Source organism: Rhinatrema bivittatum, chromosome 10, assembly GCF_901001135.1.
Source record: "Rhinatrema bivittatum chromosome 10, aRhiBiv1.1, whole genome shotgun sequence".
Taxonomy (NCBI): Eukaryota; Metazoa; Chordata; class Amphibia; order Gymnophiona; family Rhinatrematidae; genus Rhinatrema; species Rhinatrema bivittatum.
The window spans coordinates 76,399,528-76,416,367 of record NC_042624.1 but is presented as its reverse complement, the minus strand read 5'-3'; the positions used below and the strand labels follow the sequence as shown (position 1 = coordinate 76,416,367).

At 44.5% G+C, this 16,840-nt stretch overlaps 1 protein-coding gene across 2 annotated transcripts in view; it reads right to left on the bottom strand.

Moving 5' to 3' along the window:
- ABCA4 (ATP binding cassette subfamily A member 4) overlaps positions 1-16,840 on the bottom strand; it is a 153,939-nt gene that overhangs the window by 25,729 nt on the left and 111,370 nt on the right. For both annotated transcript variants that reach the window (XM_029617528.1, XM_029617527.1), the window contains 3 exons: positions 13,527-13,642; positions 11,995-12,142; positions 5,367-5,490 (listed from right to left, as the gene is read on the bottom strand). In XM_029617528.1, the coding sequence (XP_029473388.1) occupies positions 5,367-5,490; positions 11,995-12,142; positions 13,527-13,642 (388 nt within the window). The remainder of the gene's footprint in view (positions 1-5,366; positions 5,491-11,994; positions 12,143-13,526; positions 13,643-16,840) is intronic.

The window sequence follows — 16,840 nt, the reverse complement described above, 5'->3', positions numbered from 1 at the left end:
ATTTTTTGTGGGGCAAACCCCTCGACAGTTTGATTATTACCTGCACAGTCACTGTCCTAATTGAAGGAAGGAAGCCACGAGTGGGCCTGGCACAGAGGATCCATGCCAAAGGACGAGCCCCTCTGTGTGCAACTTCAAGAACAACTACAAAACACCACAGCTCTTCTCTCAGGTAAAATATAAAACCATTTCAATTGCACTATATTACTTACTACCACTGAATGTACTATCATTTTCAAGCCAGAAAAACTACAGTGCTTCATCAGGTAAAATGTCAATACTCTATATTTCATAAAATATTTCCTATGTTAGCAACCAAACGAACCTTTTGGAAACGCTGTTAAACATCAAAACTTTGTAAACCGTTGTGATGGTGAAACCGAACGACAATATATAAAACTCGATAAATAAATAAACATCACCATCCAGAATACTACCCTTCAAATGAACCGAATGGAACTATCATTTTAAAGCAAAATAAATTGTTTAAATATTCTAATTGCATGACATATCTCACCCCACGGGAAATCATTTGTGTGTGCTAAATGTGGTCAAAGAAAAAATGTTCTATCTGTTCTGATTATGCATTCACTTCCAAACAGAGAGAAATGTGCTAGATATCAAATCATAAGGCTCAACACACTAAGACCTCCCACTGCAACACCCATCACTAATTCAGAGTATTTTATTTATTTATAACTTTTATATACCGACATCCAATTGAATATCACATCGGTTCACATACAACTGGGGAGCAAAAAACTAGAAGGGTGAAAGGAAGTATAAAGTTACAATTAACAGGGAATCGTAAGGAACGGGGTGAGAATGAGGAACGGTCGAAGAGGCCAAGTGAGAGTAATAGCAAGGAAGGAGACAGCAAAATTAAACAACTTTGTTGAGATAGCAACTATATGATTCATCCTTCAAAACTGAGATCCCAGTGATACGGGGAAGAGGAAAAACCATGGCCACCCAGACCAAAGAAAAGGCAACGGACATATACAAGGAGGACCATCAGCAAACTACCAACACTGTCACAGCTACTACTTGCTCACTCACAAGAGGACTCATTAAACATGGAGTATGGACACATAGGCCTCATAAATGCTAGATCAGTCAACAAGAAATTCCCAAAGATCCATGACATTATAAATTAACTAAAATTAGGAGTAACCTAGTGATTAGAGAGGTGGGCTGAGAACCAGGGAAGCCAGAGATCAAATCCAACTGCTGCTCCTTGTTACCTTTTGCAAGTCACTTCACCCTCCATTGTCTCAGGTACAAACTTAGATTATGACCTCTCTGGGGACAGAGAAAACACTTACTGTATCTGAAAGTAACTCACCTTGAGCTACCAGTGAAAACGCCTGAACTAAAGATACAATAAATAACTAAATAAATATCTTAGGAATAACTGAAACATGGTTGGATGAGGCAGGAGGGGTCTTATTGAATGAACTCTGTCCAGAAGGCTTCTCCATTATACACCAACCCAGATCAGGAAGTCACGGAGGGAGAGTGCAATTATATTCCAAAACATAATCAAGTTTTGCAAAATCTCTCTCCCTCAATTATTGGAATCAGGAATACCTACTAATCCATCTAGGAAATGAAAATCTGATAGGGCCTCGAAATAACAAAAAGCTATTAGAGCAGATCACAGACCTGCAACGATCTTTCTCCAAATTTGTGATTATGGGTGACCAACACCTCACACAGCTGATTTGCTCCCCACCATGATGACACTAGGATCCACTCAAGCTGTTAAATCCCCAATGCATGAGAGGGGACACATGCTAGACTTGAGCTTGCACAAGGGGGTAAAAACCCCAGAACATCACAAAGACAATATTAAGATAAAGCTGCTCTCATGATCTGACCACTTGCTAATTAAGTTGCAACTATGCAGCGACTTTAATAGTTGGATATGACAAAATCCTTGAAAAAGATCTGGAATAAAAAATACGAGACCCCCTGAAACCTATTAAATGCCTTCGATTTCCTCTCAATGGAAAAGAAGCCACCACCTGTAAAAGATCAGGTAAAGATATGGAATGCAAATCTAGCAAAATCCATGGATAAAATTTCCCCACAAGAAAAGGTTCTATGCCCTTCCCATAGGCATTCTTCCCTTTGGTACGCTCAAGAACTTCAAGCTCTAAAATGACAAGAGCAAGAACTAGAAAGAAAATGTCACAAAATACTCCTCAAGGTGGATAGACTACAATGTAAATTCATAGGGCCATAACTAAGACCACAAAAAGACACTTCTATTAGTGCACTGAAGAAGCATCAAACCCAATAAACTGATTTGACATAGAAAATGAACTGCGAAAACCCCCAACCCAACAAAATCTCTCTATCTAAATTAATAGTAAACAACTTTGCCTCCTTCTTCAAAAGGAAAAATCAAGGACCTTCATCAGCAGTATGAAGACATCGATAAGTTTGACCCGTTCAAATATACAAAAGGTATGGAACTCATTTGCCCCAATTAATGAAGATAGACATTTCAATCTATTCCCAACAACTACAATCTTGACCTTTGTCCATCACAGTTAGCAAAGCTGGCAAGTAAGTGCCTCAAAACCTGGGCATCCAAAATTATGAACTCCTCGCTCTCTCTGAGGGACTGCTACCTACAGATCTGAAACAAATCTGTGCTCAGCCTTTAGTACAGCCTGGATCCAGACAAACCTGGAAACTATCACCCAGTGTCTAATATTCCATTCTTAGGGAAACTAGTAGAAAAAAGAATTTGAACTCAACTAAATGACTTGTTGACTGAGAGAAACTGGCTGAACCCTTATCAAGATGGATTCAGAAAAGGCTCCAAAACAGAGACAGTCCTTGTCGCCCTGTTAGGTTTCCTCAGATACCACGATAGAAGACAGGCAGTGGTTCCAGTGCTATTGAATGTCTCAGCAGCCTTTGACACTATAGATGATGACACTAAGCTATAAAGGTACACCTATAAGAAACTTTAGCGAGATATATATACAATAGAAATAAAGTATATCTTGCCTTTCTAAGCTTAAAGATTGAATCTCTCACAGGTGATTAACTTCTTCCCTTTTTACAAATGTATCTTGTAAAATAGAAAATGCCTCTGTGCATATGACTATCTCAGCAGTTAGAAGCAAAAGCAGGAAACTAATGGGGAGGGGTAGAATGAGCGAGTAAGATAGACCTGAATTTAATTGTTTTAGATATTGGGCAAAAATATATTATAGCAGGGTATGAATTGCCAGCATGAGATGCTGACAAGCAAGGACCTGAGACCTGTACCAGAACTCAGCACAGCACAGGAAGATAACAAAACAACTAATTGCAGATATAAAACTCAGGAAAGTACTGTGGATTTTTGTTAAACAGGCCATGATAACCAAATAAGGTCTGACATTGACAACCTTGCCATCCAATCAGATTTGAAATGAACTTTAGCCAACTGACAATAAATCGTTGATACTGCAGTGTCCCTCTGATTGTCATAAGGCTTAGTCATACCCAATGAAATATCTTGACATGGTGTCAACTAGCCAGATGTCTATGAACTGGTTAGCAACCAAATTTCAGCCTCTCATGAGCCAGATACCTATGATGACAAGCTAAACTCTGCTTACGATGATTACATAGAGAACCACAAGCACAGAAGCTTTAACCAGGAAGACCACAACGGACAACAGGAAGTACTGAGATCGCAAGACACTGCAGAGGATCCTGGCAGCACAGAGGTCTTGCTATAGATTTCAATTTGGTCAATGACTTCTGAAGCAGTTAAACTTCAGATGATATAAATCTTAGAAGGGGGTTATGTATTTTTGTTGAAGGATAACTAACCAGCCTCATAGAGCAGAAACTTTCAGTAGTGAGCTTTGTTAATACATTTTGGGTGGATTCCTATTTTGTTTCCTGGCTAGTGTGTTTCTTGGTATAAGGAGCTGGCGAGTGGGCAGTACTACCAAAGATCTCCAGTGGAGTTTCTGAAAAGGATTGTGCCTTATAACTCATAATTTGTTTGTATTCGATTACAGAGTCTGAGAGGTGCAGGGGTCACCTAAAGGTTAAGTCCATTCATATGCTACATTTATAGCTAATTAGTCTGGAGATTAATTTGGGGCAAGAGGAATCCAAGATTTTGAGATTAGGCTTCTGATTGTGTTGCCTGCATTTATTCACTTAAAGTTTACAATAGCATGTTCTCAATGTTGTCTAGAAAAGAAGTGAAAACTAGCTAATGGGCAACAATTGGAAAGATTAATGATAAAGAGCCCTTCCAACACACAATTGGGAAAGGAAATAACTTTTATACCTAGAAAGTAAAAGGAGGAATACACAATTTATCAAACCCACAGAATAACTGTGTGGCTTTTGTTTAGTGAAAGAGGGAAATGCAGCTTCTGTTCTGTTCAGTGACATTACTTGCTTTATTTACTAGTACAGAATAATTAAATGTTAAAATGATTAAAAATGCAAACGTTATATTCTGTTTATTGTCAGGAAACCTCTGCTAATAAAACTTGGGTGCATTCTTATCTATCTGTGCCTGATAGTATGTGGGTTTTTGTTTTTTTTTTAATTGAATTTTATATTTATTTATTTAAAAATATTTATAGCCCGCCCCTCTGAATAGTTCAGGGCAAGGTATAAGTCACACACATAATAAAAACTGAATATGATAAGACTTAAATTGGACAAATAAATACAAGGTAAATTCTCCATGCTGCTAGGAAATGTCCAAGAACAATCAGGCTGAATGTGCGGAAGGTTTTTAAAAGAAATGTCAAAGGCCTGCTTGAATAATAGGATCTTCAAGGCTCGCTTAAACATTTTTGGATCAGAAATAGTGCATTATGCGAGAGGCAGGGAGTTCCAAAAGAGGAGACCAGCTACAAAGAAGGCGTGCTCGTGCGTTTCTGCAAGGCAGGCCAACTTGGGGGAGGTTAAGGGCATTCTGGGGGTGAAACTGGGAGGCGTTGAGTTAGCTGGCTAAGTTATCCAGCTAATGCCAATGTTCAGAGTTAGCCAAATACCTTAGAAGCTGTCCTCAAATTAGCCGGCAAACTTTAAGAGAGCCAGCTATACTCTATTCAATAGTGCAGCTACATTTAGTCAGATACGTTTATCTGGTTAACTTTGCTATCCAGACAGTGGCTGAATATGCATTTCATAGTGGTGATCAGATTTACAGCAGGATAAATAACTTCATCTTTGATCAGCAGCAGGGAAGTTAGATCGGGGGGCATGGAGTCTCTGCAGGGAAGACCTGGCTGAAAGTCATGCCTTAGCTTTTTTTTCCTGAAGGGAAAGTAGCAAGGTATAAACCATAGCAAGTTCTTCCAGCATTCACCTGCGCTTTTACTTACCAAATCGAGCATAGACGTCAGTCACTGCTTGGTTCATCGCTAAGTCAATGAGTCCACGGCCCAGACAGAAATGTGGAAACACTAGGAGCACATCTTTCAATCCTTCATTGAATTTTAGCAAAGACTGTAACACAGAAACAACATCAGAGGACATGGTATTCTCATGCATCTCACAAAACAAAAACGGTTCTCGGAATGAATGCTTGCAGTCAGGGTGCATCATGCAGGTATGTGCTTAGTGCTGGGAAAAAAGGAGAAAGTATTGCAAAGCATAGGCAACACCTACTGATTCAAGAGTAACATTGAAGGAACCATCGTCAGGGAAGACCTCCTCACCCTGGTCAATATGAAAAATGAAGCTTACCTAGCATGACTGACCAGGTGAAGGCTTAAATAATATAATAATAATTATAAGTCAGACCAAGTAATATATCTGCAATTTACAAATTAAAAGTGTATAGAATATGTGGTTGTAAGCACGAAGCTGCCATGCAAGCATGCCCACCTAAGGCTTCGAACTGGAAATTAATATTCAACATAGAAATGTCCCTTCTGCCTTTTCCACTATTGGAATCTCACTGTATTTTTGTGTGAAAGCTTCCTTCACCTTTGTGTGTGGCTGAGTTGGAAGTGCCAGAGGCAGTGCCACAGTGACGTGTATTGCTCCTCGCCTGATGCTGCTCGAGAAGCTGAAACTCTCTCAGCTGCAGGGTCCCTGGAGCGACATGGTTGGAGCCAGTGGGCACATTCGAGTTAAATGGAAAAAACAAAAATTCTGTATGGAGTAAGTTCCTTATCAGCTTGGGTCCACCGAAATAATAATAAAAATAGTGCTGAATAACATAGAAGAAAACACGAACTGGATGGGGGCTAGAAAAAATAGAAATGCCGTCTTCTGACCCCCCTCCCCCCCAAAGTGCCATGAGAGCATTCCTTTGAACATCTGACGCTCCACCTTTGCAATAGAGGTGATGGGAACGGTTTGGGAGTATCCTTCCCTGCGGTTATCCTAATCTCATGTTGCATAAACATGGCTCCTACTGAAATCTGACCACAGCCCCAGGGTGGGAATCCATGCAACACCACCCAGAAGAAAGTAAGAGGATTAACAAAATCACTGAAAAGGCAGAAATGAACAGCCAGAATAAGATTTTGCTGAAAAGCCAAGACACTCAGACAGTAACTTTTAAACAGGCGCGCGGGAGCACATGTGCGTGCGTTTGCCGGCGCGCGCCCAGAGACACAGCTATTTTATAACATAGGCGCAAATATCCCCACGTGTTATAAAATAGGCTGAGCGCGCGCACATCTGCCGGCAATTTTAAGTGGGCATGCAAATGTGCGCGCAAATCCCGCTTTCACTGCGTAAGTGGGGGGGATTTTAAAATGGGCATGGGTCCTCAGCATTGCCAGTTTCACCAGTTCGTTCCCAGTTCGCCCAGGCAAGGGATAGAACTTCCAAACCCCCCCGAGTTTAATAGCCTCCCTTTCCCCCTATTAGCTCTCTATTACCCTTAAAAAACCCTGTTGACTAGCCTAGAATTTTTTTTATTACTTATATGCCATCCATAGCAGTAGTAAAGTTATGAGGCAGGGGACCCCAGCGTGCGCCTGTGCGCGCAAGTATTTACGCACACATCTCTTGGCCTTCCCTTGACATGCCCATGCTCCGCCCCCTTTTCAAAACTTTTGAATTGTGCACGTAGTGGGAGACGCACTCATACATTGGCAGCTTTTAAAATCCGCTTGGAGCGCGCACTGGCCCGACTTGTGCACGTATCTCCTGGTTTTGGCACGCATAGGGCTTTCAAAATTCGCCTTTCAGCAAGCATAAAACAATTTGTCCTGGTCCTGCAATTGTAAGAGAGTTTAGGAGCAGTCTAGTGGTTAGGAGAAGCAGGTTGAGAACCAGGGAAGCGGGGGCGGAATGGCCTATCGGAGAATCGGGCATCCCCCGCTGGGCCAATCGCTCCAGTCACGTGGTCTGCCGTGCGTGGCCGTGACAGAGCCGCGCTCGGCAGACCACGTGATGTGTCCTGGGCGGCGAATACTCGGGCCGGTCCGACATCGTGAATCCGCCGCTGCAGGGAAGCCAGGGTTCAAATCCCACTAACACTCCTCATGACCTTGGATAAGTCACTCCACTCTCCATTGTCTCAGGTACAAATGTAGTGCCTGATTCCCTAAGCATTTTTCCCAAAGAGACAGAATGGGGGAAAAAGCCTTAGACGGTAACTTTCGTTCTGGCGCACAGGCGCACGTGTGCGTCCATTTTATAATATACGTGCATGTTATAAAATCAGCAGGATGCGTGTACATGTTCACACTATTTTATATGGGTTTATGCAAATGCCGCATCTACCACGTAAGTAGGGGGATTTATTTATTCGTTTTATATACCGTCAATCTGAAACAATCTTAACGGTGAAAGATATGTGCACCGATGCCAATATCCATTTCCCCAGTCTGTTCCCAGATAGGATAGGACTTGCTTACCCCCCTGCCCCCAGCTAACTAGCCTTTCTTTTACCCTACCTGCTCCAACCCTTAAAACCCTGCTGAGCAGCCTAGGTTTTTTTGTTTTTCTACTTACACCACCTCCCTCCATAGCAGAAGTAAAGTAGGGGACCCCGGCGTGCACTTCTGTGCACTACTTATGCACACATTGTTACTTATGGATCCGAACTGCCTAGACTCCACCCATGACCCCATATTTTTCTGTCTTTTGAATTTGTGCGCATAACAGGAGATAGGCGTGTACTTGGCCAATTTATAAAATCCATGTGACACACACTGACCAGAGACAAATACCTATCTCCCAGCCTTGGCGTGTGTAGGCCTTTTAAAATCTACCTGTTAGGGATTAATTTTAAAACAATTGCTTGCAATAAAAGGCCTATATACATGAGTATCTGGGCCGAGCACAAACGACTCATATTTTTAAATGGCCCAATTACGTGCGTATATGTGCATATGTAAGCTTCTCACTGTGTGGGGAAAGGGGGTGGAGCCAGGACGTATTTTGGGGTGGAGTCATTTAATCGCACTAATCTGCAGTGTGCGGCAGGCTGTTAGCCATTTATTTATTTATTTATATGCCATGCATATTTACTTCTGCTCTTGATGAGATGCAAGTCTTCAGAAAACTCATTTTAGGCCAAAAATAACTGGGTGAGGTGTCTGGGCAAACTGGTGGACTAATTGGTAAAATTGAGAATGTACTTTACATGAGCATGTTTTAAAGTCCATTTTTCTGTGTACATTAAAGCTGACAATTTTTTTTTTAGCGGACTGATTAGCCACCTTCCTACCGTCCCTTGTGGGTGTTAGCCAAGTTGGCTTTGTACGGAAACAATATGCCCTCTCGAACATTCGACGGGCCCTCGTAGCAATGGAAATGTGTCGTTGTACCCACACCCCGTATCTTGCTATAAGCTTTGATGCTGAAAAAACATTTGATCAGGTGGAGTGGAATTACATGTTTTACATTTCAAGGCAAATGGGTTTTGAGGGCCTTTTTTACAATGCAGTCCAGCTGTTGTACACTGCACCCTAAGCGACCTTGCTGGTGAATGGGGAGAAATCGGAGCCTTTTCCTATTTTACGTGGTACTCATCAAGGCTGTCCTCTTCTCCCCTGCTATTTATTTTCCAGATGGAACCTTTATTGGCCGCAATCCAGGTCACCCCTAAAATTCGAGGAGTACGTTTTGGGGGGGGGGGGGGGGAATCTTTAAATGTGCAGCCTTTGCTGATGACCTATTTCCTTTTTCTTACTGACCCTTATTCGTCTTTACCTTTGCTTTTGGACTTGTTTGTGGCATTTGGTGCTTTCTCAGGCTTCCGGCTAAATAGGGGCAAGTCCTCTGCTTTGGCCTTCCCTGACGCTCTTCGAGAACGCTGGCGGGATAATTTTCCTCTGCATTGGGCGGATTCTGCTTTTCAATACTTGGGAGTCTTTTTGTCTGCGGACCCCACTCAGATATATCAATTGAATGTTCTCCCCCTTCTTAAATATACACAGGAGATGCTGAGGTGGTGGCAGCCCTTACCCTTGTCTCTATATGGACGGGTCCACCTGTACAAAATGGTTATCCTCCCCAAATGGCTCTATCTCCTTCAAAAGCTACCTCTTCAACTTAAGTGTCGAGACTTGGCGTTGGTGGACAGTTCTATGCGGAGGTTCTTTTGGAGGGGACGGAGGGCTCGCCTTCCCCTCCATTGGTTACAGGAGAGGTGGGGAGTGGGAGGACTGGGAGTGCCGAATTTAGCCTTGTATAACTTGGCTAGTAATATGCGCATGATGAGAGACTGGATATTGGGTACTTCTTCGCACACTCCTATCGTTGCAGACAGTGCTTTAACTGCGCCTGTAGAGCTGACTTATGCTCTCCAAATAGAGCCTGCTAGCCTCTCTCCTTTTCTGACTTCTTCTATTACTATTTGCCCGATTAGACAAGCCTGGGTTCATTTAACGAAACGATTGCAGATACCCCGAGTCTGTGCATTCCTATTGCCAATTCGTGGAAATATGGATTTTTCCCCAGGGTCTCAAAATGCTGCCTTTCGGCCCTGGATACGCACTGGCATAACATGCTTGGGCCATGTGCTCAACAGGGAGGGCCAGACACTTCCCTTTACTGAAGTCCGAGACTACTATAGTCTGGGAAGGACCTCAGTGTTCCCCTATATAGAGCTTGCTCATTATGTGAACACATTGCCTGCAGCTTTCCGACAACAGACTTCATTCCAGAAATTAGATCAGATATTACAACTGGACAGCGCTAGCATCCATTCCTTATCATATTACTATAAGAAGCTACGTATGGCCCACCGGGGGGGGAATTTATGCCACGCTTGCAGATCGATGGACAGGGGAGGGGGAATTTGTGCTTACTTCTACAATATTGCAGGTTTGTTTTTGTAGAGTGGCCAGGATCTTGCAAAATGCCTACTATAGAGAGCTTCAATATAAATTCTTATGTCTCTCCACAAATGGCACACCACCAACGTATTACTAAATCTCCTAATTGTGGTCGATGCCCACAAGTTTTGGGCACTCTAGCGCATGCTTTTTGGGCTTGCCCAGCTATTATTTTTTGGACAAAGATTGCGAAATATCTGGCTACCATCCTGACACTTTCCATTCCAGTAGCGCCTTTATGGATCCTTTTTGGTTGTATCCCACCACTAAGGATACGAGATCCTGGTACCCGCTTTCTGATACAAAAAGCTTTTCTGGTGGGGAAGCGGGTGATCCTGTTGGGTTTGAGGGATGTGGAACCATCTTCTTTTTGGACCTGGCGAAACCTCTTTTACTCATTGATGCATATGGAGTATCTCTCGGCCAGGAGCTCACCCCGACACAGGCGACGTTTTCTGGATGTTTGGGAACCATATCTGCAGACTCTTCCACATCACGCCAGGAGCTGATTGCTAAATGATTGAATTACACTCTTATTGACTTTCGATACATAGAGTGGTGACTTTTGGACTTCTAGCAACAAGTTGAACACTTCCTCAGTCTTTTCAACTCTTATCAGGAACTCAGGGGTAGGGATGGGGGAAGGGAGGTTTCTGGGGGGGGGGAGGGGGTCAGGGTCAAAACTTGTATTTTCTTTGTTATATACTGTTGATATGAACGCCAGGTGGTGTAGAAGCACCACTCACCTCCTGGTATGGTTGTACTTTTATTATTGAAAATGTCAATAAAATGTTCAAACATAAAGCTGACAAATTTGTAATGAAGATATGCGAATTACGTTTGCTCGCATAACCATTTAAAATTAGGAGCACACGTGCAGTAGGCATATTTTAAATTATATGCACAAAATTGCACACGATTTAAAATTCTTGTGTATGCACACTCGTACGCACGTATATGGGCCCCATGCACTCATTTTAAAGTTTCCATCCCTGTAAATGACACCCCTTAGATTGGAGACAGAGAAATACCTACTGTACCTGAAAGTAACTTGCCTTGAGCTACCAGTGAAAAAGCATAAGTTAAATATAAGTAACTATAAGTTCTACGGTTTAGATTTTGTATTCTAGTCTGCAGAGATAACATGGCTGCTGTAGCCGCCATTTTATGTAATAATATAAGCACCACATTGTATGAAAGGTCTATAAAAAAACAACTGTTACAGAGAGAAGATGGTGGTGGTTCTGATTTCTGGGAAGTTTGGTTAATGGCCAACTGAGCTAAACAACAAATTAGGAAGAAGACAAAGAAAAATCCTGATCTGAACTCAGCAGCAGAAAGAACTTGGTACACTGAAATGTACCTAAAGCTGATTGACTGAAATGTAATCCTGAGTGACGAGATTTGCCTGTATCTTTTCTTTTTGGTGAGCTGCACTTCTCCGAGCAGGCCAGTGCACTCTGAAAATAAAATCTGATGGACTGTAAGCAGGGCAGAGCAACGAGCAGCATTTCTTTACCTGCTGGGAATGGCTTGAGGTTTTGGTCACAGGGAACGGAGTAAGTGTCATATATTATATGCACAACGCAGAGAAGAGCTCCAGCAGCCTTCGAGAGGTTCTCCGGAATATGAAACCGAGACGCTATGGAGAGTGGCGGCAAAACACAACCCAAAGAAAGACCCCCATATACCTGGCACTGCTTACCCGGTTATTTTCAAACAAGTCCAGAATAAATGTAATGGCACTGCTGTTTATCCCAATGAAGAGATTCATGCAGGACAAAGCAACATAGGCTGTGCTAGGCACCGAGAACAGGTAGGAGGCAGGGTACATCATTGGAATTACTGCCCAGCTGTTGGAAAGACAAAAGTAAAAAGAAAAAAAAAATGGCGGGAGTTCAGTTCAATTTGGCTTTCAGATAGCCTCACAAGTCAAAAGGTGGAGAGGTCCAAGGAAGCAAGGAGCTCAGGATTCAAAAACAAATTTACTAACATCACAATTCTGAGGCACAGTGCAAACAGTTTCTAATGAATTGCTGTGGTTATCTTTTCCATTACAGTTTGAGACTTTTATATATAAGAACACTATTCTATAAACTAAGATATTTCTTGTGGCTTTTCAAATTCATCCTCCAGGTCAACATCTCCGTGGGTATCTTGCATATTCCAGGGCAGCCCAAGAAGCTGGTACCTCTAACAGATTTACCTGTAACTTGCGCTTACTCTCAGCTCTCAGGGGCCGCAACCCAAAACTGAGCTAAGGCAGGCCATGCATTCAAGAGGAGAGCTTTATAATGTTACAGCTGACAAATCTAGTCTCCCCTTTCAGACTATATTTGCTTGTTGTTGGATCCAGATTTAGATACATTTATCTGTCTTAATTATTTAAAAAAAAACAGTGAACGTCTAGAAATAAGAAAATTATTTGGTTTAATTAATATAATGGAATCAACAGCAATGCACTATTCCATGTCAACAAACGTATCGTGCTGAGTGGCGCAGCGCCGGAAAGAGCAGTGCATCACCGAGCACAAGGTGAAAATGGGATGGGATGGCATCGGTGCAGAGTTTCCTTATTTGCAGATGTAGGAAGAGGTCATTGCCTGCTCCTACCACCTCACAGAAACAGTCAAATGCGACTGACTGGGTCGATTTTAAAAGTGTCGCTCGCGCACAAACGGCCATATACGCACATTTTAAGAAGCCGTGAAGCATGCGTGTACGATAACCATGCATGTGTCAAGAACAGGGGGCCGGAAAAGGGGGCGGGGAATGGGCATTCCAGGGCGGGGCCAAGACTAACGTGCGTTAAGTCTCGCATTTTTAAAAATGCTGAGCAAGGCGTACATCGGCTTGTTATCCGCGTAACTTTACTTCTGGTCCTGTTGAGGAGCAAGACTAGAGATCTTGAGTTTTAGGGCGTTTAGCACAGCATGAGGGTTCGGAGTCAAATGGGGGGCTTGCAGGATGAAGAACTACAGGGGTTTTGAAGACCTCGATATGAACTGGGCAGATTACTTGAAGAATCTGGTTTTTACCTCGCACGAGCATGTTTTAAAATCCGCCTGCATATGCGCATAAAAGTCGCTAAAGCTCCAGCTGAATTACACGAGGGAGGGGTACTTTAACTGATATGCGGGTACTTGCCAGCATGATTTAAAATTGCAGCGTCACTCCACTCACGCGCTGATATGGGCACGCGCGCTTTTCTTTTAAAATTACCCATTCAGAACTTACCCGTACAGAAGGAGCAAGGTAATTAGAGCAGGCAGGTTACTTGAAGACGTGTACGCTCTTTTTTCAAAGCCAATGAATATGCTCACAACCACAACAGCACTCACTGTGTAATTTGCCTGGTAAGAAAACAAGGGAAAAAAAATGAAGTATGAAAAGAATTGCAGAGCAATTCATATCTGCCCTTTTCCCCTTGGTTTAATAGGAAAACATAATTTTTTTTTAAATTTGGGCCACATCCATATGTTTTCTGGAAAATCATTATTTCAGTTTCTAGCTTTTATGTTGATATACCTCTCCTGATAATTTGGCTGCCGTAGGTTGAATGCTGCAGGAGATAATATGTACATGGACAAACAGACTGAGAGAACAGGGCTGGTGGAAGCGCTAGGCGGACTAAGCAGCTGCTGAGAGCTCCACTAATCGGGGGCGGCAACGGCAAGGCCTCTCCTTCCCGCCCATGTGGCCTGGAAGAGAAAGCATCACAGCGCAGTCCCGCAGGGGCAGGAAGAAGGAGGGGCCATGCCCTTGCCAGCAGAGGCAGAAGAACACCAGCATTATCGGCTCCGGACCTGCATGGCAGTGAAAAGCAAGAGGAGCTAGGAGCAGCAGAGTGGCCTGGGGCTGGAACAAGCGGCAGCTGAGCAGCACAGCCTCTGCCCACTTCGAAAGGAGTAACATTGACCCCTGTCCCTGCTCAGCTGTAGGATGAGGAGCACCATAGGTGTTAGCAGCAGGTGGCAGATAAGTGACAGTCCCCACAGGCCTGAAGAAAGAGGAAGAGTACCACGGGTCATGAGGGCTGAAGGCTTTGTGCTTCTGGGGGAGGGGAAGTGAGAGAGCATGTGTGTGTGTGTGTGTGTGTGTGCATAAGAAAGAGAGCATGTCTGTGTGTGTGTATGCATGACAGAGTGCATGTCTGTGTATGTGCGTATGTATTAGAGCAGTGGTTCTCAACCGGTGTGTCGCGACACACCAGTGTGTCGCCAAGCACCGGCAGGTGTGTCGCGGCTCCTCCACTGCCCCGCTTGTGCTTCCCTTCTCCCCAGGCACGGGGCTGAAGAATGGAGAGACGCTGCGCGCCACCGCTGGAGGCCAGGCCGGCGGGGCTGAAGAAAGAAGAGACGCTGTGCGCCGCTGCTGGTGGCTGAAGAGCGGAGAGACGTGTGCCCCGACGCCAGCGGGGCCAAAAAATGAAGAGACCTGCGCGCCACCGGCAGCGGCTGAAGAGCAGAGAGACCTGCGCGCCGACGCCAGCGGGGCCGAAGAATGAAGAGACCTGCGCGCCACCGGCAGCGGCTGAAGAGCGGAGAGACCTGCGCGCCGACGCCAGCGGGGCCGAAGAATGAAGAGACCTGCGCGCCACCGGCAGCGGCTGAAGAGCGAAGAGACCTGCGCGTCGACACCAGTGGGGCTGAAGAATGAAGAGACCTGCGCGCCGCCAGCGGCGGCTGAAGAGCGGAGAGACCTGCGCGCCGACGCCAGCGGGGCCAAAGAATGCAGAGACGCTGTGCGCCGCTGCCGACAGCTGAAGAGCTGAGAGACCCTGCGCACCACAGGAGGCGGCTGGAGAGACGTTGTGCGCGCGGGAGGTCAAGCCAGAGGCAGCTGAGAAATGGAGGCCAGGCTTATTGGGCCAAACAATGTGTGCCTGTGGTAGAATGGGTGCATGAGTGAGAGCTTGTGTGTCTGTGGTAGAATGGGTGCTTGGGTGCATGAGTGCATGAGTGAGAGCTTGTGTGTGTGTGTGTGGTGGAATGGGTGCGTGAGTGAGAGCTTGTGTGCCTGTGGTAGAATGGGTGCCTGGGTGCATGAGTGAGAGCTTGTGTGCCTGTGGTAGAATGGGTGCCTGGGTGCATAAGTGAGAGCTTGTGTGCCTGTGGTAGAATGGGTGCATGAGTGAGAGCTTGTGTGTCTGTGGTAGAATGGGTGCTTGGGTGCATGGGTGAGAGCTTGTGTGTGTGTGTGGTGGAATGGGTGTGTGAGTGAGAGCTTGTGTGCCTGTGGTAGAATGGGTGCCTGGGTCCGTGAGTGAGAGCTTGTGTGCCTGTGGTAGAATGGGTGCCTGGGTGCATGAGTGAGAGCTTGTGTGTGTGTGTGTGGTGGAATGGGTGCCTGAGTGCGTGAGTGAGAGCTGGTGTGTGTGTGTGGTAGAATGGGTGTCTGGGTGCGTGAGTGGGAGCTTTGTGTGTGTGTGGTAAAATGGGTGCCTGGGTGCGTGAGTGGCAACTTTGTGTGTGTGTGCGTGTGTTAGAATGGGTGCCTGGGTGCGTGAGTGGCAGGTGTGTGTGTGTGTTGGAATGCATGAGTGAGAGCTTGTGTGCCTGTGATAGAATGGGTGCCTGGGTGGTGAGTGGCAGCTTTGTGTGTGTGCCTGTGGTAGAATGGGTGCCTGGGTGCATGAGTGAGAGCTTGTGTGTGTGATACAATGGGTGCATGAGTGGCAGTGTGTGTGTGTGGTAGAATAGGTGCCTAGGTGCATGAGTGAGAGTGTGTGGTTGTAAGTGAGAGAGCATGTGTGTGATTGAGAGAGACTGGTCAGGGAGGTGACTGGTGTGTGTGTGTGTGAGAGACAGAGACTGGTCAGGGAGGTGACCGATGTGTGTGTGTGTGAGGAAGAGATACTAGTTAGGGAAGTTACTGGTCTGTGTGAGACAGAGACTGGTTGTGACTGGTTGTGGGCCCTAAGGAAGAGGACTGTGAGGACAGAGCTTCAGCAGCCACTGCTGCTTCTGGTGAGTGCTATTGGTCTGCAAGGGAAAGGAGTAGGAGAGTTGCTGGAGAGGGTAAGTAAAGGCAGCTTTTTAAGTTTATTTTTCTTGCCATTTTAATTATTGTGTATTATGTGATGTGTCTGCTGTTTTGAAATATTTTGATATTTAGACAATTTTTATTAATTTTTATAAGTTTTTAATTGTTGGATGTTATTCTGTTCATCAGCTGTTTTGTAACATTTATTAGTATAGTTTTACAATTATTTCTAAGTGGGTATCTATAAAAGCTTGGCTTGCTCTGTTTTCCCAATAGGAGGTGTATTAGTGTTTAGGGCCTGGTTAAATATTTGTAGTGGTAAATTACTGTCTTTTCATAAGGAGGGGTATTGTGCCTGCCAGTATAAAGAGTTTGTTTTGCTTTTACTGAGATGTCATCAGATCCAGAAAATCTTTTTTTGTATGGTGAGCTGTACGGATAATGCCCTAGTTCTGCTCTGCACCCATTTTTGGGGGTCGACGTGGTTCCTGAGGATGCAGAATGTATATTTACATTTTGTCCCGTGATGGTCACATGTTCAGTGTGTCACGCACTTGAGAACCATC